The 27881-nt window shown below is 40.0% G+C and overlaps 1 protein-coding gene across 5 annotated transcripts in view; it reads left to right on the top strand.

The window, feature by feature from the left end:
- The window catches only part of CNTRL (centriolin), an 86721-nt gene extending 58962 nt beyond the window's left edge, over positions 1 to 27759 (top strand). For 4 of the 5 annotated variants that reach the window (XM_080667193.1, XM_080667192.1, XM_080667194.1 and 1 more), the window contains 20 exons: positions 1559 to 1764; positions 3507 to 3699; positions 5613 to 5743; positions 5881 to 6021; positions 6124 to 6250; positions 7214 to 7378; positions 8133 to 8292; positions 9360 to 9475; positions 9558 to 9775; positions 13234 to 13391; positions 14415 to 14488; positions 16099 to 16287; positions 16711 to 16936; positions 18905 to 19110; positions 20047 to 20187; positions 21918 to 22187; positions 22359 to 22421; positions 23683 to 23895; positions 25462 to 25548; positions 25781 to 27759. In XM_080667193.1, coding sequence (XP_080523319.1) covers positions 1559 to 1764; positions 3507 to 3699; positions 5613 to 5743; positions 5881 to 6021; positions 6124 to 6250; positions 7214 to 7378; positions 8133 to 8292; positions 9360 to 9475; positions 9558 to 9775; positions 13234 to 13391; positions 14415 to 14488; positions 16099 to 16287; positions 16711 to 16936; positions 18905 to 19110; positions 20047 to 20187; positions 21918 to 22187; positions 22359 to 22421; positions 23683 to 23895; positions 25462 to 25521 — 3057 coding nt within the window. In that variant the 3' untranslated portion in view covers positions 25522 to 25548; positions 25781 to 27759. Of the gene's footprint in view, positions 1 to 1558; positions 1765 to 3506; positions 3700 to 5612; positions 5744 to 5880; positions 6022 to 6123; positions 6251 to 7213; positions 7379 to 8132; positions 8293 to 9359; positions 9476 to 9557; positions 9776 to 13233; positions 13392 to 14414; positions 14489 to 15146; positions 15996 to 16098; positions 16288 to 16710; positions 16937 to 18904; positions 19111 to 20046; positions 20188 to 21917; positions 22188 to 22358; positions 22422 to 23682; positions 23896 to 25461; positions 25549 to 25780 lie in introns of those variants that run through there. The other variant, XM_080667195.1, reaches the window with a different exon arrangement.
- Positions 27760 to 27881: the final 122 nt, after the last annotated feature.

Below are 27881 nucleotides of genomic sequence, written 5' to 3'. Positions count from 1 at the left end.
CTGAGCAACCATTCTCTTATTAAAATACTGGACAGGATTTAGGGTACCAGATCAGTCTACAAACCAGGTTTATATAACAAAATAGTACAGAAAGTAATCATTTTTAGAAAGCTTATATGTTTTTCTACTGATGAGTACTATATTAATGTGTATGTGTAAGTATATTCATATATGAGTGCCTGTACTTATACACATACATGTGTTTATATGTGTGTACATCCATACACATGTATGTGCTTGTATATACACACATGGATGAGTAGCACACAGCAAAGTTTTGATGGGGATTATTTCTGGGTGGTGAGGTTTATTGATTATTATTTCTTTTCATAGTTTTTTCTTGTACACAGAATTTCCTATCTGTTTGTCCCCTTTAATGTTGCAAACATTTCCCCACGGTTTTACAAATGCTTCTAAATAGTATGACTGTACAACATTTATTTGTAGGCACTATGGTTTGCTTTACTATGTGTAAATTTTTACTATATTTCGTGTTCTTTTCTTAGTTTAGATTCCAAGCAATGATTATTTCCTAATCACTAGCTTATCTTATAACTTTATGGTTCTAAAAAAATAAAATTTATTTTACAAGCTCCTCCTCCAATCTCAAGACACCTGGAGCGCTTTATTTTTTCCTTTTCTTCTTAGCAGATTGAGAAGAAGGGAAGGTAAAGGACTAGGACACCTGGGTGTCAGCCACCGTCCCATTTTAATGGGTCAGACTAGTTTCAGAGGGACTGTGTGCATTAATATGGTTAAAAATGATAATCATTCACATTGTCTTGCAGTTTTTCAATGCACATTGAGTTTATAGCAATTCTATTGGTTCAGTGTTTGATAATCTCTTAAGCTGGTTCTTTTACCCCCCAGTAGTACCCAGCTGTTTCTATAGTTTCCCAGTTGCACTTTTTTTGTTAAAGAATAGTTTATCGATTTTTAGAGAGAGGGAGAGAAACATCAATAGGCTGCCTCCTGCATGCCCCTTTTCAGTATAGAGCTGCAACCCGGGCATGTGCCCTGACCTGGAATGGAACCGGCAACCTTTCCATGCATGGGAGGACGCCCAACTAACTGAGCCACACCAGCAGGGCTCCCAGGTGCACTTTTACACCTCCCTGTAACGTGTACATGTTATTTCCTCAGCTTAGGTCTTTCCCATGTCATTTGTTCTTCAAAACCCAGGCAAAACACCTCTTCCTCTGGTCAGCCTGCTCATAAAGCTTCTCTCCCATGTGCCCAGAGGAGGGAGAGGCCTGTATCTCTTCTGCTAGATGCTGAACCCTGGAGGCAGAGGTGTCCACAAGAGGTACTTGGTGAATGTTTATCAACCATAGTTAGACTGATGGAAAAGTCTAAAGTTTTATTAATCCACTCATTTCATCTATGACTTGTGAAAAAATTGTCTTGACTTAGTTTTTCTTCATATACTGAAGCTTTAAAAACTACCACCATTTTCAGGTCAGACATGCCACTTTAACCATAGTTAATTTCAGCTTTTGGGCAGGAAAGAGAGAAAACATCATGTGACGTTTCAATATTACATTTTTTCTTTGTTCAGGAGAGTGAAGTTTCTAGATTGGAAGACATAATGCAGCATTTAAAATCAAATAAATGGGAACAGTGGATGAGAGTATCCAAGCAGCAGTCTGAGAAAGAAATGGAAGAACTGCATCATAATATTGATGGTCTTTTGCAAGAGAAGAAAGATTTAGAGCATGAAGTAGAAGAATTACATAGAACCATCCAGAAGCATCAACAGCGAAAGTAATTAGCCATTTTATTTTTATAATTCAGATGATTATAATATTTGTTCATTAAGATAACCTGAATCAGTGTTGTCCAATAGAACTTCTTATGATCTTGAAAATGTTCTAGATCTGTATTGTCCAAAGCAGTAGTCACAAAGCCACATTGAGTATTTGAAATGTGGCTAATGGAACTGAGGAACAGAATTTAATTTAAATTAATTTAATATCCACATGATGATTACCATATTGGACAGTGTAAGCTTCAAGTCTTTTAGCCAGTAATCCAAATCAACTCTTCTTATAGTCCCTCTTGGAAAATGGCACAACCATTCCCCCTCCCCCGTTACCCTGCCAGGTGTTGTCAACATCTCCCTTTCCCTCACTCCCCCCAGCATCCAGCTAGTCTCCAAGTCCTACTGACTACTCAAAAGAGCTCTGAATCTGGACCCCTTCTTTGATCTCCACTGCACTGGCCTTTAATCAGTTTCATCCTAGGTCATTGCATTAGCTTTCACGCTGGCCTTCTACATCTTAGTCTCTTTTTTTCCTTCCACCTGTTGACTTAGTTACAAATCTCACTGTACCACTGTGAGGGCTGGTGACTCTCAGTCCCATAAGAATGTACCCCACCCACCAAGATCTGAATCCTGCCTGCCTTTTTTATCATGCTGTCCCACACACAGTGTTTGTTCTGGCTCTACTTACTTTGCTGTGGTTTCCCCAAGCACCACATTTTCTTGTGCCTCCCCACTGTTACACATACTGTCCTTTGTCTGAAATGGCTTCATTACTCTAACCCTGCCTAACTCCTACCTGTCTTCCAAGACAAAGGGCAAGCATTCCCTTTACACAAAGTCTTTCTCACCTTGGGCTCTCACAGTTTGGGGTTGGCAGCCTTGGGCATAGTACTGTTCACACCATGTTTTAAGGAACAGAGGAGGACGGTAGCTGGGCCTCCCTTTCTGTGCCGCAGCACCTGGCGTAGGGTCTGTGAATGAATGCAGTATCTGTGGAGTGGGTCACTTATGTAGAAGCTCCTCTTCTGCAGTAGGCCATGGATTATGACAGTTCCCCAGTTTTTGTCATTTAAGGCAGACTGGCCCAAACCACCAGGGTTGAGGGGAGTCCTGTGAAGGACACAGAGGTGAGTGAGAGATGGTCTCTGCCTTCTAACATACCTGGCAGGGAAAAGCAAAGACCTTGGGATAAGATGTTTGAGGGTTTGGGAATGGTTATATCTATTATTTTTGTAGGTGTATATGTGAGGGATAATTTTTTGAGGAGGATGGCAGGGCAGTGGGATAACCACTTCTTTTCCCAGATATAAAAGTGTAACTTAAATGATCATTTTAGGGAATTTGATAACACAAAAATGTTCAAAGGAAAAAGTAAAAGTTTCTATATACCTCCATTTAAAGATAATCTGTGAATATATCGATAGATTTACTTTCAATTTTTTTTCTTTTGCCATAGATGGTCTTGTTTTTCAAGTAATTTTGACAAGATAGCCTTGAGTTACCGAACCCTGTATCATGTCAGATATTGTCACCGTGCTTATTCTAGCAGAATAGACAAAATTAGGCAGTCTTTGGGGTAGCTGTGTCTTGAAGGATAATTTTGAGGGAATGGATGATTATTGTGATAGTGGTTTTATTTTTATTCCACAGAAGAATAGAAATATCAACATTGGTTTATGCTCCAAGTGTCTGTATTATAACATTTAAAATACTTTGATGTGCATGTATATGATTTTTTTAGAGATTTCATTGATGGAAATGTGGAGAGTTTTATGAATGAACAAGAAATGGAAGAATCACTCAAACACCATGAGGATATTGTAGATGAAATTGAGTGCATTGAGAAGACCCTTCTGAAACGTCGAGCAGAGCTCAGGGAAGCTGATCGACTGCTGGCGGAAGCTGAGAGTGAACTTTCATGCACAGAAGAGAAAGTATGTTCAGTTGTGGTTTGGGGTGAGACAGCTTACTGTTGTCAGCATGAAGGATTAGAAAGAAAATGTGGTAAGATTAAAGTTGTCTAAGTCAGACAGCCATGTTCTAGGCTAGACGCTGCTAGTTTAGGAGCTATGAAAATTTGAGCAAGTCACTTAAGTCCCTGAGCTTTGCTTTCCTCATACTTAAATTCAGATTAAGAATACCAGTGCTGTTTAATATTAATTAAATGAAGTAGCATAGTTAAAGCTTCTGAAGTCATTAGTTCCTAACACTTGCCACTTCCTTATCTATGTGAGTCTTTGTTTATTTGGTTTGATATATGTAATTATTAAATACGTCAATCTTATATTTTTATAAAGCAACATTGTACCTTACAGGACGTCTAGTCTTACTTTGTCCTCTAAGTTGATAAGGATATAAAAAATCAAATATTTTTTTGGTCTGAGATAATATTGGATATTTTATTTATTTTTATTTTACCTTCCTGGCAACCATGTAAAGTAATTGTTAGCCGGTTGACAGATGTAGCTCAGAGAGGCTGTTAACTGGCCCAGTTAAGGTTCTGTCTCACCAAGAGAACTTTTTTTTAGTTAGGTGAGAATTCCAGGATAAAGTCCCATACCCACATGGAGCAACCTCAGGAATTACTATTTTTATATTGTTATTTAAAAATGAATTGGTTTAAAGAACAGAAATCTACTACCCAAGAATGGAAAGGAATGACTTATTAAAGAAATTCTTTGAGTGATGGTTTTAATAAGAATGGAAAACTATCCTCATCTCTTTTCAAATGATCAGTTCCTTCTTCTGTCACATGTTAGATTACTGAGAGAGAAAATAGGTGTGAGCAGAACTAGAGAAAAACTTATCACTGGCATAGAAAAGAAAATTGATGATACCAGTAGTAGGCAGAGATAGTAAGTGAACCAAGGCTAATCTCTTCTCCCTTCATCTTCACAAAATGACTCAGGGAGGCAGCGTGCTAAGGAGGAAGAGGAAGGGAGAAATGCTACATTTTGTAAGGAATGTGCCAGACAAGTTAAAACTTGACATTGAAGGAGACAAAAAAACTACTTGGAAACAGTGGCATTCTGGAGTGCATACCAAGCTTTGTCCAATGCTTTGCTGATGAAACTGACAGAAACCAGCCCCCATATGGGGCATGCAAGAGGCAGCCAATCAATGATTCTCTCTCATCATTGATGTTTCTATCTATTTCCCTCTCCCTTCCTCTCTGAAATAAAAAATATATATATTTTAAAGTATTTAATATTTGTGTTTGTCAGCCATAATTAAATCCTCTTCAGATTATTCAGGTTTTACTTAACATGATAATAGGTAGAGTACAGCCAGCATCTCTGTGTGGAGGGAATATTAGTAAAATCACTTCATTGCTACTTAATTGGGTAGATATTTTTAATTGAAAAAAGTAACATATAATAATATTACAGATTATTTCTTAAATAAGATCATCCAGTCTCATCACCCTCAAATGATTATTTTTATTTTTGTATAGCCTTTCTGTCTTTGATGACACAGATATAGTTTTACATAGTTGCTCTTACAGTGCTTATAAAATTTTAAGTCATCATAATATCATTAACATTCTCCCATGTTGCTACATTGTCACTCTATTTTAAAGGCTGCACAGTATTCCATTGTGTTGATACATTAACACTTGTTGAATCTATTATTTGTCCACTTATATAATTTCAATATACATTGAACATTTCTTTGTGGTAGTTACTTACTTTTGAATTTTTTTCTGAGAATTGGAGAGTCAAAGTGAATGAACATTTAAAGTTTTTCTGTATTGCCTTATTTGCCAAGAGTTATACCAATTTACAGTACCAATAGCTGTGAGAGAAGTCTGTAACTGAATTGCTTTTAATGATAATTTGTTTTCTAGACAAAAAATGCTGCTGAAAAGTTCGCTGATGCCAAGAGAAAGTTAGTGCAAACTGAGAAAGATGCTGAGGAATTAGAAAGGAGAGCTCAGGAAACTGCTATCAACCTTGTCAAAGCCGACCAGCAGCTCAGGTAGGTGGAATCCCTCAGCCATTGATATATTCAGTGAGATGAATGAAAAGTTTAGTTCTAAGAGGATAATAATTGATTTATGATAAATAGTGCATGTTAAGTCTTAAGAGCCTTGGAGGAATAAATTGATGTTTTAGATTGATCCAGGCTGACACAAAGGATTTGGAGCAGCACAAAATCGAACAAGAAGAAATCTTGGAAGAAATAAACAAGGTTGTTGCAGCAAAAGACTCAGACTTCCAGTGTCTAAACAAGAAGAGGGAAAAACTGACCGAAGAGTAAGTATTACGGCCTCTATGGGGCTTCAAGGGGCTTGTGCTGGTAGACAGATTGGGGGACAGTCTCCATTTGGATCTGCTCTGTTACTGTGTGCTTTGTAGGTTGCAGAAACTGCAAAAAGACATCGAGGCCGCAGAACGCAGTGAGGATCATCACTTGCAGGTCCTTAGAGAATCAGAGACCCTCCTGCAGGCCAAGAGGGCAGAGCTGGAGAAGCTGAAAAGCCAGGTATGGCAACAGATGCCTTGAACAACCAGTGCATGCTGCTTTGAAACCTACATTCATGTGATGATTATAAAAAATAATACATGTTTGATTGTAGAAAAGACTGGAAAATACAAAATAGATCTTAAAGCATAAATGAGACTATATATCATAGAGGTTAAGAGAAGAGTCCAACCCAAGTTTTAATCCTAACTTAGTAAAACATGTTATTGAGTAAAAGGAGTCTCAGAATGGGGTATACTCAGATCGTTTATGTTAAATGTGTTTACTTATGTCTGTATTTTTAGTGTATACCAAAGTACAAAAGGAGTCGTTTGATAAGGGGGGGCTATTAGGATTTTCCATTTTCTCTCTTTTGCATTTTTGCTTTTTCTGTAAATAAATATGTGTTGCTTTTAAAATTATACACAATTTTTAAATTTACAAAATGAATACATTTTTTTTAAAATATATTTTATTGATATTTCACAGAGAGGAAGGGAGAGGGATAGATAGCTAGAAACATCGATCAGCTGCCTCCTGCACGCCTCCTACTGGAGATGTGCCCGCAACCAAGGTACATGCCCTTGACCGGAATCGAACCCGGGACCTTTCAGTCCGCAGGCCGACGCTCTATCCACTGAGCCAAACCAGTTTCGGCCAAAATGAATACATTTTAAAAAGCCCTGCCTAACTTCCATTGTCAAAGTAGTTGTCAAATGGAATAAGGTAGAGATAGGAAAGTTCTTTAAAAACCATAACCTGAGGGATCATTATTATACTACTTTTGATTTTGGTATGATTTGAGTGATTTTACATATGTGAGCTCAAGGTCTTTATTAGGCATTTCATGCCTGTTTCCAAGCCTGGCTTTTCTCACTCTTGCAACCCAGGTAATTATAATTAGGCTAGCTCCTAATGTCTCCCCACAATTTTTAGGTTGTGGCCTTTGTCAAGCTTTATATTCTTCACTTTTCTTTAATGCAGGTGACAGCTCAGCAGCAGGAGATGGCTGTCTTGGACAGGCAGTTAGGGCATAAAAAGGAGGAGCTTCATCTACTCCAAGAAAGCATGGTCCAGGCCAAAGCTGACCTCCAGGAAGCCCTGAGACTAGGCGAAACTGAAGTAACTGAGAAGTGCAATTACATTAGGGTATGTTTTCCAGTGGATTCTCTTAAGAGTCCTAGGATAGTGCTTGGCTACAGGTTTATTTTGAGATATTTTTATAGGTTCCCACCCAAATGCAAATGTAAATTTCCAAATCTTGACTCTTCTGTATCATCAGTTTGGTGACTGGTTGTATAGCTATGCTGTGGCTGTCATGTGTAGCTCCCCAATAATGTTTCTGGACGTGCCCAAGGTGTTCTGCCTCTGTACTCCTCTCATACTTGTTCTTTTCCAGGAATTCTCTTTCTGAGTATGTCCAGATCTTACCTATTTTTCTTGGTTCAGGTTCATGCCACTAAGACTTCCCTGACTTTTCCTTTACCCTGGAGGGTGTTTCTCTCTTTTTTGAATTTCGTAGCATTCTACATGTTTCCTAGGGCATCTTAGCCTTTCCTGATCATGTTTATGTCCCCAGCCTTACTTCCCCACAAGGCACGAAGCCCCTGGAGGGCAGGATAGATACCTGAATTAGCCTTTTTTCTCTGCAACACATTACCTTGCACATGGCAAATGTTACATATACATTTTAAATGAAGAGAGTATGTTACTTTTTTACTTCTATATAGAAATATGGTAGTGTAAAATACAGTGTTGTTCTTGACATAAAAGGCAAAATGAGCTTGTTTCCAAATTAGAATTTTTATAAAATGAGACAGTTAGTAACAAAACTGATATTAGTTTCCATTCATAATTTTGTGAAGGCGGGAGGTGACTTTTTATTTTTTATTTTTTTGCACAGGAAGTAAAATCTCTTCTGGAAGAAATGAGTTTTCAAAAAGGAGAACTGAATGTCCAGATTAGTGAAAAAAAAACTCAACTTACTCTTATAAAGCAGGAAATTGAAAAAGAAGAAGAAAATCTTCAGGTAGTTTTAGGGCAAATGTCTAAACATAAAACTGGTAAGTTTAAAGGAAAACAACCATATAAAGTCTGAGGTTGGAAATGTCTATATTCCAGGTCATAGAAGAAAAACAAACTGTCAAATAAACTTCTTTTAAAAGTTAATCTTACAGATTATAGAAGGAAAATGATATTTTCTGCCATTCAAATTGACAGTTTATTTAAAAGCAAAATAATCATATTCCTTGCTGATCAGGTGTGGTGAAAGCAGAACACTTACTTGTAGGCTATTGGTCAAAGTATAAATTGAAACACTCTCCCAGTTTCAAGACTCTTACAATTCATACCTATTGCACCTGTTAGCCCATTTCTAGTTATCTAAAGAAGGTAAGCATTTATGCCCATCACAGGAATATTTCTTTTTAAAGAGAAGCCTTTATTTCCTTGTTTGACAAATTAAGCTGCCAGAGTTGTTTATTTGCAGCAAAATTTATGACAAAATTTGGAAACAAATTACCACTTTAAAAGCTGTATTTTTAAAATTTAATGACATGTAAAAATGCTGGTGTGGAGAGTGAACAAAAAAGGTAAAAACTGAATATAGAGACTAGTCTGAATTCATTTAAAAATCTGTTTGTGTGTCTGTGTGCTCTGGAAGGAAATACATCAAAATGTTACTGCAATAGATGGTGGGATAATGATGGTTTTTTTCTTTTATGCTTTTTTTCAATTTTTTTATAGTTAGCAAATATTTTTATAATAAGCAAAAAGAGTTACTATTTAAAAATCTACATTTCAAGGGAAAGAGTTGTTATGTAAATCTCAACTTACATATTTTAAAGTTCTTCCTATTTATTTTGTCTAAAATTCTTTTAGGTAGGATTAATGCCTTTAGAACTAGATCTTTGTTAAATGTTTTTATTAAAATGTTTTGTTAAAATTAATGCTTAGCAATACGTTTAAATGATTTTTTCATTAAAAATACAATTAGCTCCATTAATTCAGCACAACAATTTTTTTTATTATCTTTTGTTTCTTGTATCAGTCAATAGCATTTTTTTCTGTTTCACTTTATAAATGTTTCCAAGTTCATTTGGTAGCATGGACCATGTTTTGTTTCTGTTAGAACTAAAGAATATTCTGGACATGCTGCACCTTGAAAACAATGAGCTACAAGGTTTGAAGCTACAGCATGACCAAAAGATGTCTGAATTAGAGAAGACTCAGGTTGAAGTATTAGAGGTAATAAACAAAGCTGTTTTACCAATACCAAACTGCAGTCTTTATCTCTTAGCATGTTTGAGTCATCTTTTATCTGATTTAGGAGAAACTGGAGTTAGAGAATTTGCAGCAGGCAGCCTTGCGACAGAAAGGGGAAATAGAGTGGCAGAAGCAGCTCCTTGAAAGGGACAAACGGGAAATAGAGCGAATAACTGCTGAGAACAGAGCATTGCAATCATGTATTGAGTCTTTGTGTGAAGAAAAGCAAGATCTGGAAGAGAAATGTGACAGCTGGGAAAAGAAGTTGGCACAAACCAAACGGTAAGAAAGGGAACAAATGAGCTTGCAAGATCACTTCTTGAAAGCTAAACCATAAACACTCTATTAGTATACAAAAATTTGGAAAATTGAGAAAGGGAAAAACAGTACTCCACAAATTCAGTATCAGAATGAAATTCACCAATAGCATTTTTGGGCAAATTTCTTTTTACATTTTGCCCCCCAAAGCATTTTCTTAATCTGTTGTTTTGTTTTGTTGGGTTTTTTTTCTTTTTTTTTTTTAGTTAAAATAATACTTAAAGTACTGGGAGATAGAATTAAATGGAGATATATACCTTGTTTGTGGGTAGGAAGATAATATTGTTACAATTCAATTCTCAGATTGATCTATAAATTCAAAACAATCACAATCAAAATCCCAACAGACATTTAAAATAGAAATTGACAGTTTGGTTCTAAAATTCATATGCACACAACCTAGGATAAAGTCTAAAACTTTTTAGCTATGACACAAGAACAACTTTGAAAAAGAAGAACAAATGTTTAGTGCTAACACTACCTGATTTCAAGACTTAATATACAACTATGGTAATCAAAACACTGTGGTATTGTTACAAAGATAGACAGATACATCTATGGAACAGAATAGAAATTTCAGAAGTAAACTCACAAATACGTGGCCAGCTGATTTTGACAAAGATGCAAAGACATCTTTTTCATTAGAGAAAAGATGGTCTTTTCAAAAAATGTTACTGAAACAATTGCATATCTAACCTCCCCCTCCCCCCCAAAAGAAAGAACCTCAATCCATACCTCACACTGTATATAAAAATTAACTCAAGCCGAAACCGGTTTGGCTCAGTGGATAGAGCGTCGGCCTGCGGACTGGAGGGTCCCAGGTTCGATTCCGGTCAAGGGCATGTACCTTGGTTGCGGGCACATCCCCAGTGGGAGGTGTGCAGGAGGCAGCTGATTGGTGTTTCTCTCTCATCGATGTTTCTAGCTCTCTATCCCTCTCCCTTCCTCTCTGTAAAATATCAATAAAATATGTTTAAAAAAAAAAAAATTAACTCAAAATGGACCATAAATGTAAAACCTAAGTATAAAACTCTAGGAAAAAAGCCTTTGTGACCTGGGGTTAGGCAGATTATTTTTTAGCCATGAAACTAAAAGCATGATCTATGAAAGAATAAATTGATTAATTTGGACTTCATCAAAACTTAAAAGTTCTCCTCAGAAGACACTGTTAAGATAATGAAAAGACAGATGGGAGAAAAATATTTACAACCACATATGTTATAAAGGATTCATACCCAAAATATTCTATCTAATAAAAGAGTAATATGCAAATTGACCATACCTCTGATACACCCATAAGCCATGCCCACCAGCCAATCAGGAGCGGGTATGCAAATTAACCCAACCAAGATGGCTGCAGCCACAGAGCAAGCAGGAGGCTTGGGTTTCCCCAGCAATGAAGGAAGCCAAGCTTCCCGCACACCCTGGCGGGCCCTGGACTCCACTCAAGGCTACAAAGTTTCAATTATAGAAGATAAATAAATCCCAACAAAAATGGCGGCAGCCACAGAGCTGGAGAGAGCAGGAGGCTTGGGTTTCCCGGGTGATGGAGAAAGCCAAGCTTCCTGGCCACCTAGGCCTCCGCTCAAGGCTACAAAGTTTAAATTATAGAAGATAAATAAATCCCAGATCCCAGGGCCTCCACTTGGGTTGCTGGGGGGGCGTGGCCGGGCTGCAAACCATCACAGGCCCCTCGCCCAGGCCACCCCACACCCCAAGGGAACCCCCACCCTGATCCGGGACACCCTTAAGGGCAAACCAGCCAGCCCCCACCCATGCACCAGGCCTCTATCCTATCTAATAAAAGAGTAATATGCAAATTGACCATCACTCCAACACACAAGATCCTGCCCCCATGTGGACACAAGATGGCTGTCACAAGATGGCCAGCAGGGGAAGGCAGTTGGGAGGGACCAGGTCTGCAAGGGAGGGTAGTTGGGGGCAATCAGGCCAGCAGGGGAGGGCAGTTGGGAGGGACCAGGCCTGCAAGGGAGGGCAGTTGGGGGCAATCAAGCCTGCAGGGGAGGGCAGTTAGGGGTGACCAGGCCTGCAGGGGAGGGAAGTTGGGGGGGACCCAGGCCTGCAGCGGAGGGCAGTTAGGGGCAATCAGGCTGGCAGGCGAGTGGTTAGGGGGTGATCAGGCTGGGCAGGCAGAAGTGGTTAGGGGCAATCAGGAAGGCAGGCAGGTGAGCAGTTGGGAGCCAGCAGTCCTGGATTGTGAGAGGGATGTCCGACTGCCGGTTTAGGCCCAATTCTATTGGGCCTAAACCGGCAGTCGGACATCCCCTGAGGGGTCCCAGATTGGAGAGGATGCAGGCTGGACTGAGGAACACATGCCCCCGTGCACAAATTTCATGCACCGGGCCTCTAGTGTGTGTGTGTGTGTGTGTGTGTGTGTGTGTGTGTGTGTGTGTATATCTCAAAACTCAATAATAAGAAAGTGGAACAATCCAATTTTTCAAATGGGCAAAAGATTTGAACAGAGAATTCACTTAAAGAGGTATATGGGTAAATAAGCACATAAAAAGATGTGCAGCATCATTGACCATTAGGAAAATGCAATTAAAACCACAATGAGATATCATTACACACCTATTAGAATGGCTAAACTAAAGACTGAGTGTACCTAATGTTAGCCAGGAACTTTCACACGTGATTGGTGGGATTGTAAAATGTTAGTAACACCACTTTGGAAAATAGTTTGGCAGTTGCTTAAAATATCAAACTTATACCTATCAGAAGACCTAGCAGTTGCACTCCTAGTTATTTACTCATGAGGCATGAAAGCATATGTTCAAACAAAGACTATACGCTAATGTTCATAGCAGCTTTTATTTGCAATAGCCAAAAACTGGAAACACCCTAAATGTCAATCAACTGGTGAACAGCTAGGCAAATTACAGTATATCCTTACCATGGAATACTACTCAGCAGTAAAAAGGGATGGAGTTGATACAAGAACATGGCTGAATCTCAGAGTAATTATTCTCAGTGGGGAAAAAAACACAGACAAAAGCAAGTGCCTACTGTGTGATCCCAGTTATGTAAGAGAATGCATGCACATGCATGTCTGCTTATGGGCAAATCCTCTGATAAAAACAATTGTGTTTCTTGCTTTTACACTTATCAGGAGTTAGAGATTTATTTTAACCACTTGGATTTTTTGAATTCTTAGTGCTAGTCATGTTTTCATTTCTGATTTTTATAAAACTTTAATTTAGTGAGTGTTTTTTTTTTTAATCTCCTATTTTTAAATAGGTTTCTTTTGAAAATGAGTTGAAAAGCCTTAAATTTTTAAGATTTATAATCATTCAGAGTTCATAACTAATTTGTGAAAGTGTAACACTGTCCCTCAGTGGTCTCTTGTGTGTGCTTGAACATTTTATATTTGACAGCCTATCTATTCTTTACTTGGATGGTAGGGTTTTAGCAGCTACAGAAGAAAATAGCAAAATGGAGCAATCAAACTTAGAAAAGCTGGAATTGAGTGTCAGAAAACTGCAGCAGGAGCTAGACCAGTTAAACCGGGACAAGCTCTCCCTGCATGAAGAAATGGCAGCAATGCAGCATCAGCTACAAGGTATGAGGCCACACAGCAGGGGCTTCTGCCTTTTCTTAGGGTATTCTTTTAATTGCTTGATTTTTCTTATTATAGAAATAACTCACACTAATGGGCCTGAGGTTTCTTTTAGAAATGACAAAAACGTTCAGAATTTAGATTGTGGTGATGTTTGTACAACTGTGAATATATTAAAAGCCACTGAACTGTATACTTTAAGTGGGTGAAATACATCCTATATGAATATCTCAAAGCTGTTTAAAACTAATTTTTGTTCTTAAAAGAACAATTTCAAAACAGCAAAAAGATGAAATAAAAATTACTATTGACCTCATCCCTCAAAGGGATGATTTTTCCTAGGGATGTGTGTGTGTTTGTATAGTATTAAAAAGAAAAACAAAGGTGCAAATAATATCTTTATTACCAAATCTTTATAATTACTTATGATTATTTAGGAGAAGTTACTAGGTAATTCAAGCTAATAATATACTTGTTGATTACTACTATGTCTTAGACATGATGATGGTATTTTATATGCATTTTCTCATTTAATTATTGCAACAGTTTTATGTGATAAAAACTATTATTTTTACACATTTTCAAATGAGGGAACTTTAGTTTCCTTGTCACTTGCTTAAGGTAAATGACTTGCTCAAACTCACAAAGCTAGTAACAAAACTAATATATATATAAAATTTATTCCCAAATTGTCTTCCTCAGAGGTTATACCAAATTATATTTCTACCAGCAAAGTTGTGTAGGTGCCTAATTATAAATCATGCACTGCATCAGCACTAGCTATTATCTGTAAAATTTTTTGTTAGGATTTGAAAATGGAAGTCATCAAAAACCTGGGCTCCAAGCCCAGATCTGGGTTGTGCATGTACCTCTCTCTTTTGGCCTTTAAAAAGAGTGTGGCATAGTCATACATTGAGCAGAAATATATTTAAATTCACTTCCATTCCACTTTTTGGGGGAGCTAATGGGAATCTGGAAAATGCATACATATGTATTTCTTATATCATGTAAATGTTATTTCTGTAGAAAAACGAGAAGCAGTAAACTCGTTACAAGAAGAACTAGCTGATGTTCAAGACCATCTGAACCTAACAAAACAGGTAAGCTTAACATGTAATCTTCTAGCGGTATCCTGAAGGCATTCAGATAATTGGTTGAAATAGCAATCAGATAGGCTAGTTTCTTTTCATACCAGCAGGTCCCACAGGACCATATATATAACACAAACATCATATACACATGCCGAGTAGTGATTTTCTAATTTATCTTAGCTCTAGAACTCTTTATTCAAACAACATTTTACTCAAAGTTAATAAATAAGGTGGTGGCTAGACCAGAGCCCAACCCCTCAGCAGCCCCTGTGGAGGCTTTAGGGACCAGAAGGACCATCTCTTATCTGTGACACAGATGAGCCTCCAAAGGCTGGGCTTAGATTTGATGGCTCATTGAGCTGTAGAGTAATTGCCAGATCTGGGCCCCTATCTTGTCTGACATTAAATAGAGTGGATTCTTGACCCTTATACTTCTGATAATCTTCTTAAAAGTAATTCAGTATTGTCCTATGAGAATAGTGTTGTAATTTTCGTTTCAAAGAACTTCAAGCAAGTTCTGGGCCTCAATTTCAACTATGGAAGTTAGAGGTTTGATTAGACATCTAAATTCTCTTCCTTCTACCTGTAGGATTCTGTGTTTCTAAGATGTATCTTACCTAATAATAGACAAACATGTAAATTGACCATACCTCTGCTACACCCACAGCCAATCAGAGTGAGTATGCAAATTAGAAGGCCAAAGATGGCGGCTGCCCAGCTGCTCCAGGCACGGAGGGGGCAGGATGCCCGCTATGAGAGGGAGGGCGGGGGTCAGAGGGATCTACAGGAGCGGAGTGCCGCAGGGAAGACAAGACTTCAGACTCCAGAGTCTGCAGCAACGATGAAGACGGCAGTCTGCAGCAAAGATTAAGACGGCAGTCTGCAGCAAAGACTAAGGCGGCAGACTCTGGCTGGAGTCTGCAGCGAAGCAGCGAAGATGAAGATGGCAGACTCCGGCCTGAGTCTGCAGCAAAGACGAAGAAGGCAGACTCTGGCCAGAGTGAAGGCCTAGGTCCCGGGTGCCGGAGGAAAACCGGTGCTGGAAGCCAAGGGAAGGAAGGCCTATTGCACGAATCTCTTCCTGCAACGGGCCTCTAGTAAAATATAAAATCAAAGTGTTCTATCTTTTAAAAAGTCTTAAATGGGTTCTCATGAATATTTTTTGTGGTGTTAGAAATATGGTTTTCAAATATTCTTAATTTGAAGAAGGAAGTATTTATTGTTTTCTGAGTTTTTTAACCTATACATTTCAAATGATAACAAAACCATGACTTTTGGTTCATTTTCAATAAGAATTAACCTTATTCACAGTTTTTCTTAATCTTCTTAGCAAGCCTGTGAGGTGGGTATTGTTTATTTCCACCTCAGTGACCTAAAGCTCAGAGGAACTGAATCTCTTGCTGAGGTTCTGACATCTTTTTTTTTTTTTTTAGGTATTAAAAAGAGGAAAGCCAATGATTGAGTTCTGGGTACCTTTGTATAAATTTGTTGAGATAATAAAGGATATGGAACTTTTATTCTGTCTCATTTTGTCAGACTTAGCAGATGCTGGAGTGGCACTAGCCACCTCTAGTAAAGATGGCTTTGTTAGTAGTTTCAATGTATCCTTTCACCTAAAGGACCTGCTCCACACCACCAGGCGGAATGATGCACTGCTCAGTGAGCAGACCAGGCTCCAGAGGGACATCAGTGATTGGATAAAGAAGTTCGAAGACTGCCAAAAAGAAGAGGAGACAAAACAGCAACAGCTTCAAGTGCTCCAGAATGAGATTGAAGAAAACAAAGCCAAACTAGCGCAACAAGAAATGGTATTACACGTTTATGATTTCACGTAACAGGAAACACTTTGTCACTGGTGTGAGCTTTTTTCCTCCTGGCAGAAACCTGAGAAGTACCCCCCAAGGGAGTGGCTTCCTTAACTGCCCTGGGTAACCAGGGGGTATTGTAACCACCTCTTTCTTGGTATTAATATTTCTAGTCTCTTAAGGCCTTAGAACATTGGTTCTATAAAGAATCTTGATGGCCACCTGTCATTTGCTATTTGCATCCCCTTCTCACATGCTGACCAAATGGTTTTTCCAGTCCCTGCTTGATTACCTTGGTAAAGGAACTCGCTCTGTCACGGTGGGCTGTTTCCTACTTTCTATTGTACTAGACTCTATCCATGAAGATTCTCTCATCTGGGACACTATTTGTTATTGTATGACTGACTAAGGTTGTTCTTTATTAAGATGTTTCAAAGACTCCAGAAAGAGAGAGAAAGTGAAGAGAGAAAATTAGAAGCAAGTAAAGCGACACTGAAGGAGCAGCAGCAGCAACTGGAAAAGGAAGTAACAGATCAGAAAAGCAAACTGGACCAGGTGCTCACAAAGCTGCTGGGGACAGAAGAGCGTGTCAGGACTCTGCAGGAAGAGGAGAGGTGGGGTGAGGCCCTGGAGAAGACACTCTCCCAAACCCGTATGTATTCTGCAACATCACATTCTGGGGGAGGGGTGCTCTTCTGGTGTTTTGTGAAGTATGTACAGGAGCCCCAGGGCCCAAGCATAGCCCAGAAAGGAGGCAGAAGCAGCACAGCGAGAAGTACAGTACAGACTCGATCCTCGTACCCTGCGTGAGAGTGGCATTGAGACTGACTATTAAACCTTTTTGCTTCACCATATTGTCTTCTTTGAGAATGCTATCCCAAGAAAGTGGGACAGTAAGAAAAAGTAGTGCCAAAAGGTACTCTACAGTCTTTCTGTGAAGTACATTACTTACGAGCTCTGGGAACAATGATCCATTTCAGCTCAGCCAGTGAAAAAAACAATATTAACTGTTCTACTTCTATCCAAATTTGACAAATACCAAAAACAGGTATTTGCCTTTAGATCTGTTTGTTCTCACATAAGCCATCTATAAATAAAGTTGACATGGGCATCCAGGGTAAATGATTGTTCTAACATCAATAATGATTTTTTTCTGCAGGGTTTAATAATGATCAGAAAATCCCTCCCCTCACCCCTGGGTGAACCCAGTGGACTTAAGGATCTAAAAGGGTTATTATTTCTTTTCCCTGAGAATTCATTTTTTTTAACCCTTACCCGAGAATATGTTTTTACTGATTATATATAGAAAGAGAAACATCAATGAGAGAGAGAAAAAGCGATTGGTTGCCTTCTGTACATGCCCTGACCGGGGATGGAACCCGTAACCTAGGTATGTGCCCTGACCAGAAATAGAACCTGCAACCTTTTGGTGCACGGGATGATGCTGTTACCAACTGAGCCACCAGCTAGGGTACCCTGAGAACTCTTGATCGAACCAGACCCAATCATTTCATTATGAAAATGAAACTTAACAAAAAAAAAAAAACTTAAAAAAAATAGTGTGGCCGCGCCGAAACCGGTTTGGCTCAGTGGATAGAGCATCGGCCTGCGGACTGAAGGGTCCCGGGTTTGATTCCGGTCAGGGGCATGTGCCTTGGTTGCGGACACATCCCCAGTGGGAGGTGTGCAGGAGGCAGCTGATTGATGTTTCTCTCTCATCGATGTTTCTAGCTCTCTATCACTCTCCTTCCTCTCTGTAAAATATCAATAAAATATATTAAAAAAAAAAAAAAAAGTGTGGCCGTGCCAGAGGTGTAAAAAGTGAAATCTGGATAGGTGTTACTCTAAAGGGTGTGACCAGAACAGTTTGTTTTAGATGTCACTATTATTATAAGCATTACTTATGTGGTCTGACTGTGTACTGGGTATTTGCACACATGATTCCCATTGAACACCAGGAGATAGTTCCCCCTGGAAAACAGGGCTCATATGGCTCTAAATCCTGTGTTCTTTGCACTGCACTACCTGCTGTGAAGGAAGAAGTACTGGTGTGCCTCCCTTTATTAAAATAAAGATTGAGTCCTAGCTGGTTTGGCTCAATGGATAGAGCGTTGGCCTGTGGACTGAAGGGTCCTGGGTTCAATTCCAGTCAAAGGCACATGCCCTGGTTGCGGCTAGATCACCAGTAGGGGGCGTGCAGGAGGCAGCCAATCAATAATTTTCTCTCATCCTTGATGTTTCTATCTCTCTCTCCTCTCCCTTCCTCTCTGAAATCAATAAAAATATATTTAAAAAAAAATAAAATAAAGGTTGATTAAAAAAACACTTCAGTCTGTTTTGTGTCCCCTGCACTTCAGGATTGGTGCTTTTTTTGAGTCAAATACTCAAAAGAGATAGTTGCTATGTATCACTTTGGAATCAGGCCCTCCAGGCTCATTATGTCAAGAGGCACCTTATCTGGGCCTTTTTGGGGGCCTCTGGTGTGGGTCAGAGGGGACTTGGAAGACTCAGTGATGGAGTGAGTGGCATGTCATTATGCAATCTGCCCTCAAGGGAAGGAAAGCTCTGCCTACAGCCAACTCAGGGCCTCTGGCTAAAGTACTAAAAATGCTCATTTCAGAACAACAGCTTTCAGAACGGGAGCAGCAGTTAATGGAAAAGTCAAATGAGCTGCTGGCTCTCCAAAAAGAGACAGATTCTATGAGGGCCGACTTCAGCCTCCTGCGGAACCAGTTCTTGACAGAAAGAAAAAAATCCGAGAAACAGGTTCTCAGCCTGAAGGAAGCACTTAAAATCCAGCGGAACCAACTGGAGAAAAACCTTCTTGTGAGTACCTGCCACCCTGGCAGTTTATGAGGAAATGATGCATTTAAATGTTTAAACTAACACTGTTTCAACATAGAAAAAATATTACCTGTCAGCCCAACTATTGCTTTTGGCGTATTTCTGCATAATTTGTTCTTGAAGCTGATGGTAGATGTTGTCTGCATCTGGGCTGCAGCCCTGGCTGGAAAGATGGTCCTGTAAACAAGACAATGTTAACACAAAGCAGAGAGCACTCTCAGCTGGCAAGCTGCTACTGGCTGCAGTCAGTGCCCATAGATTTTTCCCCATCCTGCCCGTTTGGTCAACATTAGCTTTAATTAATGATTATCCTAAAACCAGGAAGCCCAATCTAGCATGCTTTTATCCCTGAAATAAATTTTGGGAGGTGATACACAGATGAATTCAAAACAGTTTATGGTGGGTGGAGGCAGATGGGCAGCAACAGGGACTGTCACAGAAATGGGTTTATCTAACACTCTCTGAAGGAATTAATGAACCCCTGTGGTGTGAATGTAACTTTAAATCGCGTGTGTTTCCAAAAAGGTGATAGATCCCCTTGTAACTAGTGATAGGGTAACATGATTATAAAGATAAATATGCAGATATCTAAACTTAAACCCTTTCAGTAACCCTATGATGATGCGGTCATTGTTCCCATTTTACAGACTATTAATGGAGACTAAGAAAGAGAAAGTAACTTATCAAAAGTAATGTTGCAGATCTAGGATTCAGGCTTTGGGCTAACAGACTCTGTGTATGTATGTGCTCCCAGCTCTGCCACAGCTGCTAAAGAAGGCAGGTAGAATTACCCCATTTTACAGCTAGACAAGCTGTGTCCCGGATGGGAAATGAAGTTACAGAGCTAGTGAGTGTGTAAGTCAGCAACAACATCTCCATATATTGGACCGCAGGGTCATTTTCCTCCTTCTGTGCTAGGAGCAAAAGCAAGAAAACAGCTGCATGCAGAAGGAAATGGCAACAATCGAGCAGGTGGCCCAGGACAACCATGAACGGGCCAGGCGCCTGATGAAGGAGCTCAACCAGATGCAGCATGAGTACACAGAACTCAAGAAACAGGTGCGTCCAGGAGGTCTGGCCAGCTGCCGGACAGGGGGCCTTGGGAGGCACGCTCACTGCCCGTGGCCTCAGACGGGCTTCGCTTCTCAAATAGCTCATTAAGAGGAGTATTTCTTTGTGAAAGCTGAATATATAGAATGTTAAGTCAAATTTGTTTTTCTAGTGTTAAAATATAGAAATATACCTTCACAAGAAAAACTTACTAGTCCAAAATATACTTTTAAAATTCAACAAGCTTTATATGTTATTTTTGAAAGAAAATTGAAGTTCTTCAGCATAAAACTTTATCATGTCCCAAAGAAGTATGTTGAAATGTTAGATTTTATGTCAGAAACAAGTCTGTAAGAGCCAACCACCCTGGGTAAGAAAGAGTGACTCCAGGGGAACCTGCATTACCCTGCAGAGGGTTTGAGAGTAGTTCATGCTTAGACTACTAGTCTCCTTCTAGATGCCCCTGGTGTCTCTTCACCAGTGTCAGCACTTGGGCCACTCAGGACTTTCTAGTCTGCTACTAGGGCCACTCACTTGACCTGCCACGCTTTATCCTTTGGACAACCCCATGTGGCCATTTGGTTTCATCTGTATCTCCAAACTCTCCCCCAACCCCAATATACACTCCCTTTGGTTGAAGAAAAATATATTTTATTTCAAAGCTCCAAGTCTCTGCTAACTTGGAAGGGCAGTTAGCAGTGGGTATGGCTATATTATCTTCCCTGAGCTCTTTATGGAGAGAGCTACATAGAGTAGTCTCGGGTATTCAGCATAGTCTGTAACACCTGAGGAAACTCTGTCTAACCACCAGATTCTTCACCTATAAAATGAAAGCATTTGATCAGATCACTTCTAAGGCCCCTTTCAGCATTAACATTTATAATCTAGATCACTCATGACTTGTTTTAATAAATGGTCATTTTCTCCTTGCAGTTCAAGTATCGTAGTTGCCATTTATTGGATACCACTAAGGTGGTACATATAAATTCTCACATTTTTTAATGCAAGGTATTATCTTAATGTATAAATGATTTAACAGGTTAAGAAGTAACTAACTTGCCCTGACCGGTTTGGCTCAGTGGATAGAGCGTCGGCCTTCGGACTGAAAGGTCCCAGGTTCGATTCCGGTCAAGGGCATGTACCTTGGTTGCGGGCACATTCCCAGTAGGAGGTGTGCAGGAGGCAGCTGATTGGTGTTTCTCTCTCATCGATGTTTCTAACTCTCTATCCCTCTCCCTTACTCTCTGTAAAAAATCAATAAAATTTTTTTTTTTTTAAAAAAAAGGTAACTAACTTGCCCTAACTCATTTGGCAATGTTTACTGGCAATGAGATTAAAATCCAGCTCCATCTAACTCCAGAGAGACTGACTTCTACAGAGCAATATACCATCAAGGAACACTGTGCCCATGCTTTTCTTTTTCTTTGTTTAAAATATATTTTTATTGATTTCAGAGAGGAATGGAGAGGGGGATAGAAACATCTGAGACCCTTCAGGCCGCAGGCTGATGCTCTATCCACTGAGCCAAACTGACTAGAGCTGTGCCCATGCTTTTCTAACGGGAAGCTGCTCCACTCAAAATGCCAATACGGTCATTTACTTGGTAGCTTATAGATACTTCAGTGGTTGAAAAAGCACAAGTTTTTGACATATTTAGATCTTTAAACACGACACATTAAACAGTTTAATTCCAGCTAATTCCCAAACTTTACCAATGGTATTGGACTCTTGCTCTTTAGATGGCAAACCAAAACGATTTGGAGAGAAGACAAATGGAAATCAGCGAAGCAATGAGAACACTTAAATCTGAGGTGAAAGATGAAATCAGAACCAGCCTGAAGAATCTCAACCAGTTTATTCCAGAACTACCAGCAGATCTGGAAGCTATTTTGGAAAGGAACGAAAACCTAGGAGGGTTAGAAAGCTTGAAGGAGAACTTTCCATTCACCATGAGTGAGAGGCCATCACCTTTGGAAGAAAAACCTAATTTTTCCCAGGTTCACATAATGGTAAGGGTTTATCCTGCCATTCTCTGGACTTTGTAGAAGAATAATTTGGCTCCCACCTCCCCTGGATTAGCTGAAAAACAGGCTTGATGGTGGGGAGTGTAGTGGGGAAAGGCTGGTTGGTTACTGATAGTGGTGTGTGGTGACTGATGTTTCCCTTTCCTTCCGGAAAAGGATGAACACTGGCGTGGAGAAGCACTGCGAGAGAAACTGCGGCACCGTGAAGATCGGCTCAAGGTTGCCCTTTACAAACGACATGTAGAGCATGAGTTACTTGGCCACTGAGGAGGGGGAGGCGAATTGCGTGCATTCACATGCTGCTGTCACATGTGACAGCATGTACTGCAATACTCACAGCAGCTTTGTAGATTACATGGTGGGAGCTCAGAGAAGTTGGCATCACACAGTGAGCAGCAGAGTCAGTATTCAGAACCGTGAATTCTGGTGTTAAGCCCAGCATTGTTGAACCTATACAGTGCTGCTTTGCCTCAGCCCAAACTGACAGAACCTAAGCATCTGGGACAGGAAATAGAGATACAATGATAAGCAATAAGGAGCTCAGAGGCCAGTGTTTTGGGGAAAGATTGGTAATACTGGAAAAGGAGGCTTGGGTATCAGTTAAGAAGTTGTTTGGCTCTGGGCATGTTGAGTTTCAAGGCCTTGCGACTCATCCAGATAAGCATGTCTATCTGTAGGCAGCTGAGAATAGGAGTCTAGACTTAGTGGTCAGAGTTGGACTAAAGATTTGGAGTTGAGAGTTGAAAAGCGTGAGGTAGAACAAGAGGACAGAATGCACCTTTGGAGAACAGCTATATATCATGGGCTGAGAGGGAGCTGTTTGTATGTTGAGGGAGACCCCGGACCTCCAAAAGCCTTCAGCCCCATGTGGGTATTTGTATGTAAACCCATTCTAATGATACCAGATTAAAAATTCAGTTCTTCAGTTGCCACATTTCAAGCTCTCAATAGCTGCATGTGACTATTGGCTACTATATTGGACGGCACAGACAGACAACATTCCCTTCATCACACAACGTTCTGTTGGACAGTGCTGCTGTAGACTTTGAGAGAATCATCTCAAAGGTACAGCAGTGGGAAAGCCAGAAAGGAGTCTGGGGTTGAGGATTAACTACATTGTGAGAGACACTGAAGACATCAAGTAGAAACCAATCTTCTGAGTATGGGAAGAAAAGAAGAGAGAGATGAGCAGTAATTTAATGGGGAGGCTGGGAATGCAGGAATCCTTAGCATCGTTACAGTAGAGAGAATAGACTGAGTAAAAGGCCCAGTTAATAAAACACAGAACAGTACACGTTTACACAACACACAATGAGAGCAGTGTGTACCTCTGGATTTTTTTTTTTTAGGACGAGCATTTTCGGCAGCTATTCCTACTTTATAATAGTCAGATTTGCCCATCTAATGTTAAATGTGAGGAAACTACTGAGTAATAGTTCTGGTACATATAAAACCGTAAACTTCACCCTAACACTTTCAGGCGCAACTTCGACGCTGTATGTCTAAGCAAGCAGAAGTGTTAATCAAAGGGAAGCAGCAGACAGAGGGCACATTATACAGTTTGAGGAGACAAGTCGACGCGCTAGGGGAACTGGTCACCAGCACCTCTGCAGATTCCATATCGTCACCATCACCCAGTCTGTCTCAGCTGGAGTTTTCTTTTGCAGAGGACTGTCAGCTTGGACCAAGCCAGGTAAAAGGAAGCTCTTCACAAGGGGTCTGATCTATACTTGGAAAGTACCTGAAAGTTTGGGATACATAATATAGAGGACACTCAGAAGGAAAAAAGTGCCACCTTCCAATCTCTGGAAAACTTATCCTAGTCAAGACTTTTTTCATGATCCCTAGTAAAACTGGAATCAACTGAGGTCTTAGGCAACGTACTAGACCTGGAGACAGGAGGACCTGTGAGGGATGTACTTAATGCTGCTATTAATGTCCTCCACCTCTGGATTTCCTTATTCTCTCCTGGGTCATACAGAAATTAGACCTGTGAGGCCAGTTTGAGCCCTAGTTTAACCTGTCCGTCCCCCTGTATCCTGGGGAAAGATGACTAACTGTGTCTCTTGTTATTCCTCAGCAAAAGTTGGAACATAGACCTCTTAACCCAGAGTCTATGAGAAATCCTGAATTTCCAAAGGTTTTCTGTGTGACATATGTAGTTAATCATTTAGGAGGAACATGAAATATACTCATGGATTGGTAAATAGTAACATAGTACTACTTTCAGAGACAGGCAATAACTACTATTTTTGACTGCCTACTGTGTACATGTACTAAACCAGCCGTGGGCAAACTACGGCCCGCGGGCCGGATCCGGCCCGTTTGGCTGTTCTATACGGCCCGCAGAGCCGAAAGAGCGGAGGGTTCTCTTGCTCTCCCCTCCGCTCCTTTACTTTGAATTTATATTAGTTCACACAAACACTCCATCCATGCTTTTGTTCCGGCCCTCCAGTCCAGTTTAAGAACCCATTGTGGCCCTCGAGTCAAAAAGTTTGCCCACCCCTGTAAAACCCTTTGTATATATATTTTTCCCATTTAAAAAATTGTATAAAATGAAACCGAGGCGGGCTAATCTGTCTTTACTACAGAGCAATATATGGAATGTTGAGCCACAAGAAACATTAAGGAAAATTGCCTGTTTATTAATAGGCACAAGCTCATTAGCAGCAGAGCCGGAATTTAAATATGATTATCTTAAAACCTTCTATGGTAGGACCCAAGTCAGGTATAGGCCCAAACCATCATGGGCCTCAGGGTATGCCTGAAGGAAGGTGTCAGGTGGCTCTGGAGGTAAGACAGCCCCAGTAATGGGAGATGAGTGCACAAGGGTTTGGGGGCCAGGTTCAATTATCAGTTCATGGTGGCAGCCAGAAAAGTTGAGGTGCTCTAAATTCAAGAGAATAACGGAGAGGTTAGAGCAGTCTTGGGCAAACTACAGCCCGCGGGCCGGATCCGGCTGTTCTATCTGGTTCTCTTGCTCTCCCCTCTGCTCCTTTACTTTGAATTTATATTAGTTCACACAAACACTCCATCCATGCTTTTGTCCCGGCCCTCCGGTCCAGTTTAAGAACCCATTGTGGCCCTCGAGTCAAAAAGTTTGCCCACCCCTGGGTTAGAGGCACAAGGGGTAGGGGTAAGATTGTTAGAATTATTTAGAGTCTGGGGTAGTAATCCAAGTCTCTGTGGGATAATAGCCCAAACTACACAGGAGTTAGGGGGCTAGCTTCTGAGCCTAATATTTTATCTCCCTTTTCAGAGCTGCTTCCAACAAGTCTTACAAGGTCCATCAAAATTACGGGACAGTTACCGACATTGATGCCATTCCAAGCTTCCTGCTCACAGGGTACCTATTACAAATAGTTATTTTAACCAGCACTTTCAGTTGGAACATCTTGAATTCTAGCTTATAATCTTAAGAAAAGTAACCTCAACTTTAATTTTAAAGTATTTTTCCAAAGAAGTACTCAAATATATATTTTACCTATTAGCCTTTATGGTATCACTTTGTTCTGTTAATTTATATAAGACCTGTTTTTACAGTTGCAAGAATTCATCCTTTCTTTGTCTTACTGTAGGAAACGGTGGTTCAGCCAGATGAGGAGTACTATCTTGCATAAATGTATCTGAGGAAAGACCTCCACTACCTCACTAACTTCATTGTTGGAATGCCACTTGGTTTTTATCAAGATCCAGTGAATTCAGATGCTGAAACTCCACTGTAGTTTATCGCACTTGAACTATTAAGGCCAGGGTTTTTGTAAGTCATATGCACATATGGGAACAGTTGTATAAAATTTAAAACAGGGTCCTAGATTGCTGAGCATTTTTAATCTTTGAAATGTGCTATTATAAAACCAATGCTGAATGTAACTGCAAATTTGAATCTATACATCGTTAAAATCTATAGTTACAAAGAAAAATATATACTTAGGCCCCTCTTCATTCAGTGTCAAAAGTTATTTTTGGATTTTGCTTAAAAATCTATTTTCGTATGAAAATAAAAGGTAAAATAAATTTGGGGCTATCGTCTGACTTTACATGTCACAGATATACAGTAAAGCCATCATATTATTACCTTAATTCTAAGAAATGACAATCTTTCAAATAGTTTCCTATTTGTTTGGAGGTTGAAGTATGTTGTACCTATCAAAGAATATGTTTCATCTTTTGAAATACCTATTATAAAACTACTAGAGGCCCAGTGCATGAAAATTCATGCACTAGAGTTGGGGGTCCCTCAGCCCGGCCTGCCTCTGCTCAGTCAAGGAGCCCTCAGGTGGGAGGCGACCTGGCGATCAGGGGAAGGCGATGCCCCCATCACATCTCTGCTGCTGCCACTGCCGGCAGCGCAAGCCTCGGCTGGCCCTGGGCAGCTGAGCAGCCACCATGCAAGGCTTGCTTGTGCCTCGGCTGGCCCTGCTTGCCTGAGCCTCAGTCAGTGAGGGGTGCAGGAGGACCCAAGGCCCCCAGCGGGGCTGAGGGGACTCCAGTGGCAGGCGTGCTGAAGGGCCAGCCCTGCCCCCACTGTGGGAGTCATCTTGTGATGTGACAGTTAATTTAATATTACCTCTTTATAATATAGGCTTATATTTCAGGTGCTTTTCCTCAACCAAAACAATTCTTTGGTGGAAAAGTAGAGAATCTGACCCAGAGTAAATTCAACCTGTGTTCAGACTTAAAAATTTTTGAATTACTGTAACTAATGCCTCAATTCCATGATACAAGAATACATTATTTCTCTAAAAATAAGAATAGCAGCTCTTGGTCACAATGAAACGTGTGGCAACAGAATTATCCCCATGGGATAGTGAAGTATGAAACCCCATGTAGATTAGGTTTTAAAATAATTCCAAGGACTCTTTTCTAGGCCCCCTAGACAGCTGCTGATCCATAGCACATAGTTATGCCATGTTACTACAATACAGAATAGCAGTGCAGGAATCCTCATCACTTAGGTTTACATTCCTAAAAAGTTGTTTGGGTACAACTGGACCATTAAGATATGGGATAAACATAGTACAATGAAGACAATGGAAGTGACATAAAATTTACTAGTATATAGCAAGTTCTAGAAGGCATCTATTCCAAGACAAAAATTGATTTGGTAGTGTCTTTTGTACTTACATTCTTCTTGGTTTCATTTTCACAAATCTTAGCAAAATGCTTAAAATCTTGGCCTACTCAGTTATCGAAATCTTTCAGGGATACATTTTCTTGTTCTATCCATGTACTGTATGTGAGGGTAAAATATCTTCTTTCTAAACTACCACATGAATCCTCTCTATTTTCTCAAATAAACAGGAATGGAAGGTAATCATTAGGTCTTCTGTTTAAGGGTAGTGAACTGAACCACACAACCACAAAAAAAGATCATACTTAAAACAACAGATGTGTGGGCAACAAAGTTTTCAAAATTTTTAAGAGTCTTCTGGAATTAAAGAGGTGGGGTAATTAGTGTATGAAGCCAAACACTTGGTTCCAAAAGACTTTTTTTCCAAAGAGTTTATTACCTCTGACTAGTATTACGTGAATATCATCAAACCCTCCCCCCCCCCAAAAAAAAAAAAATCAAGGTTACTGTATCAAATACTTATCCACAGAAAATACTTGAACATTGTGGAATGTCTAATGCATAAAAGGTACTAAGCACCAATTACTAATCAGGAGGGCCGCCTC

This window comes from Plecotus auritus (assembly GCF_963455305.1).
Source record: "Plecotus auritus genome assembly, chromosome: 5".
Classification (NCBI taxonomy): domain Eukaryota; kingdom Metazoa; phylum Chordata; class Mammalia; order Chiroptera; family Vespertilionidae; genus Plecotus; species Plecotus auritus.
Note: the sequence above shows the minus strand (reverse complement) of the source record. Positions and strands in the feature narration are given on the sequence as shown.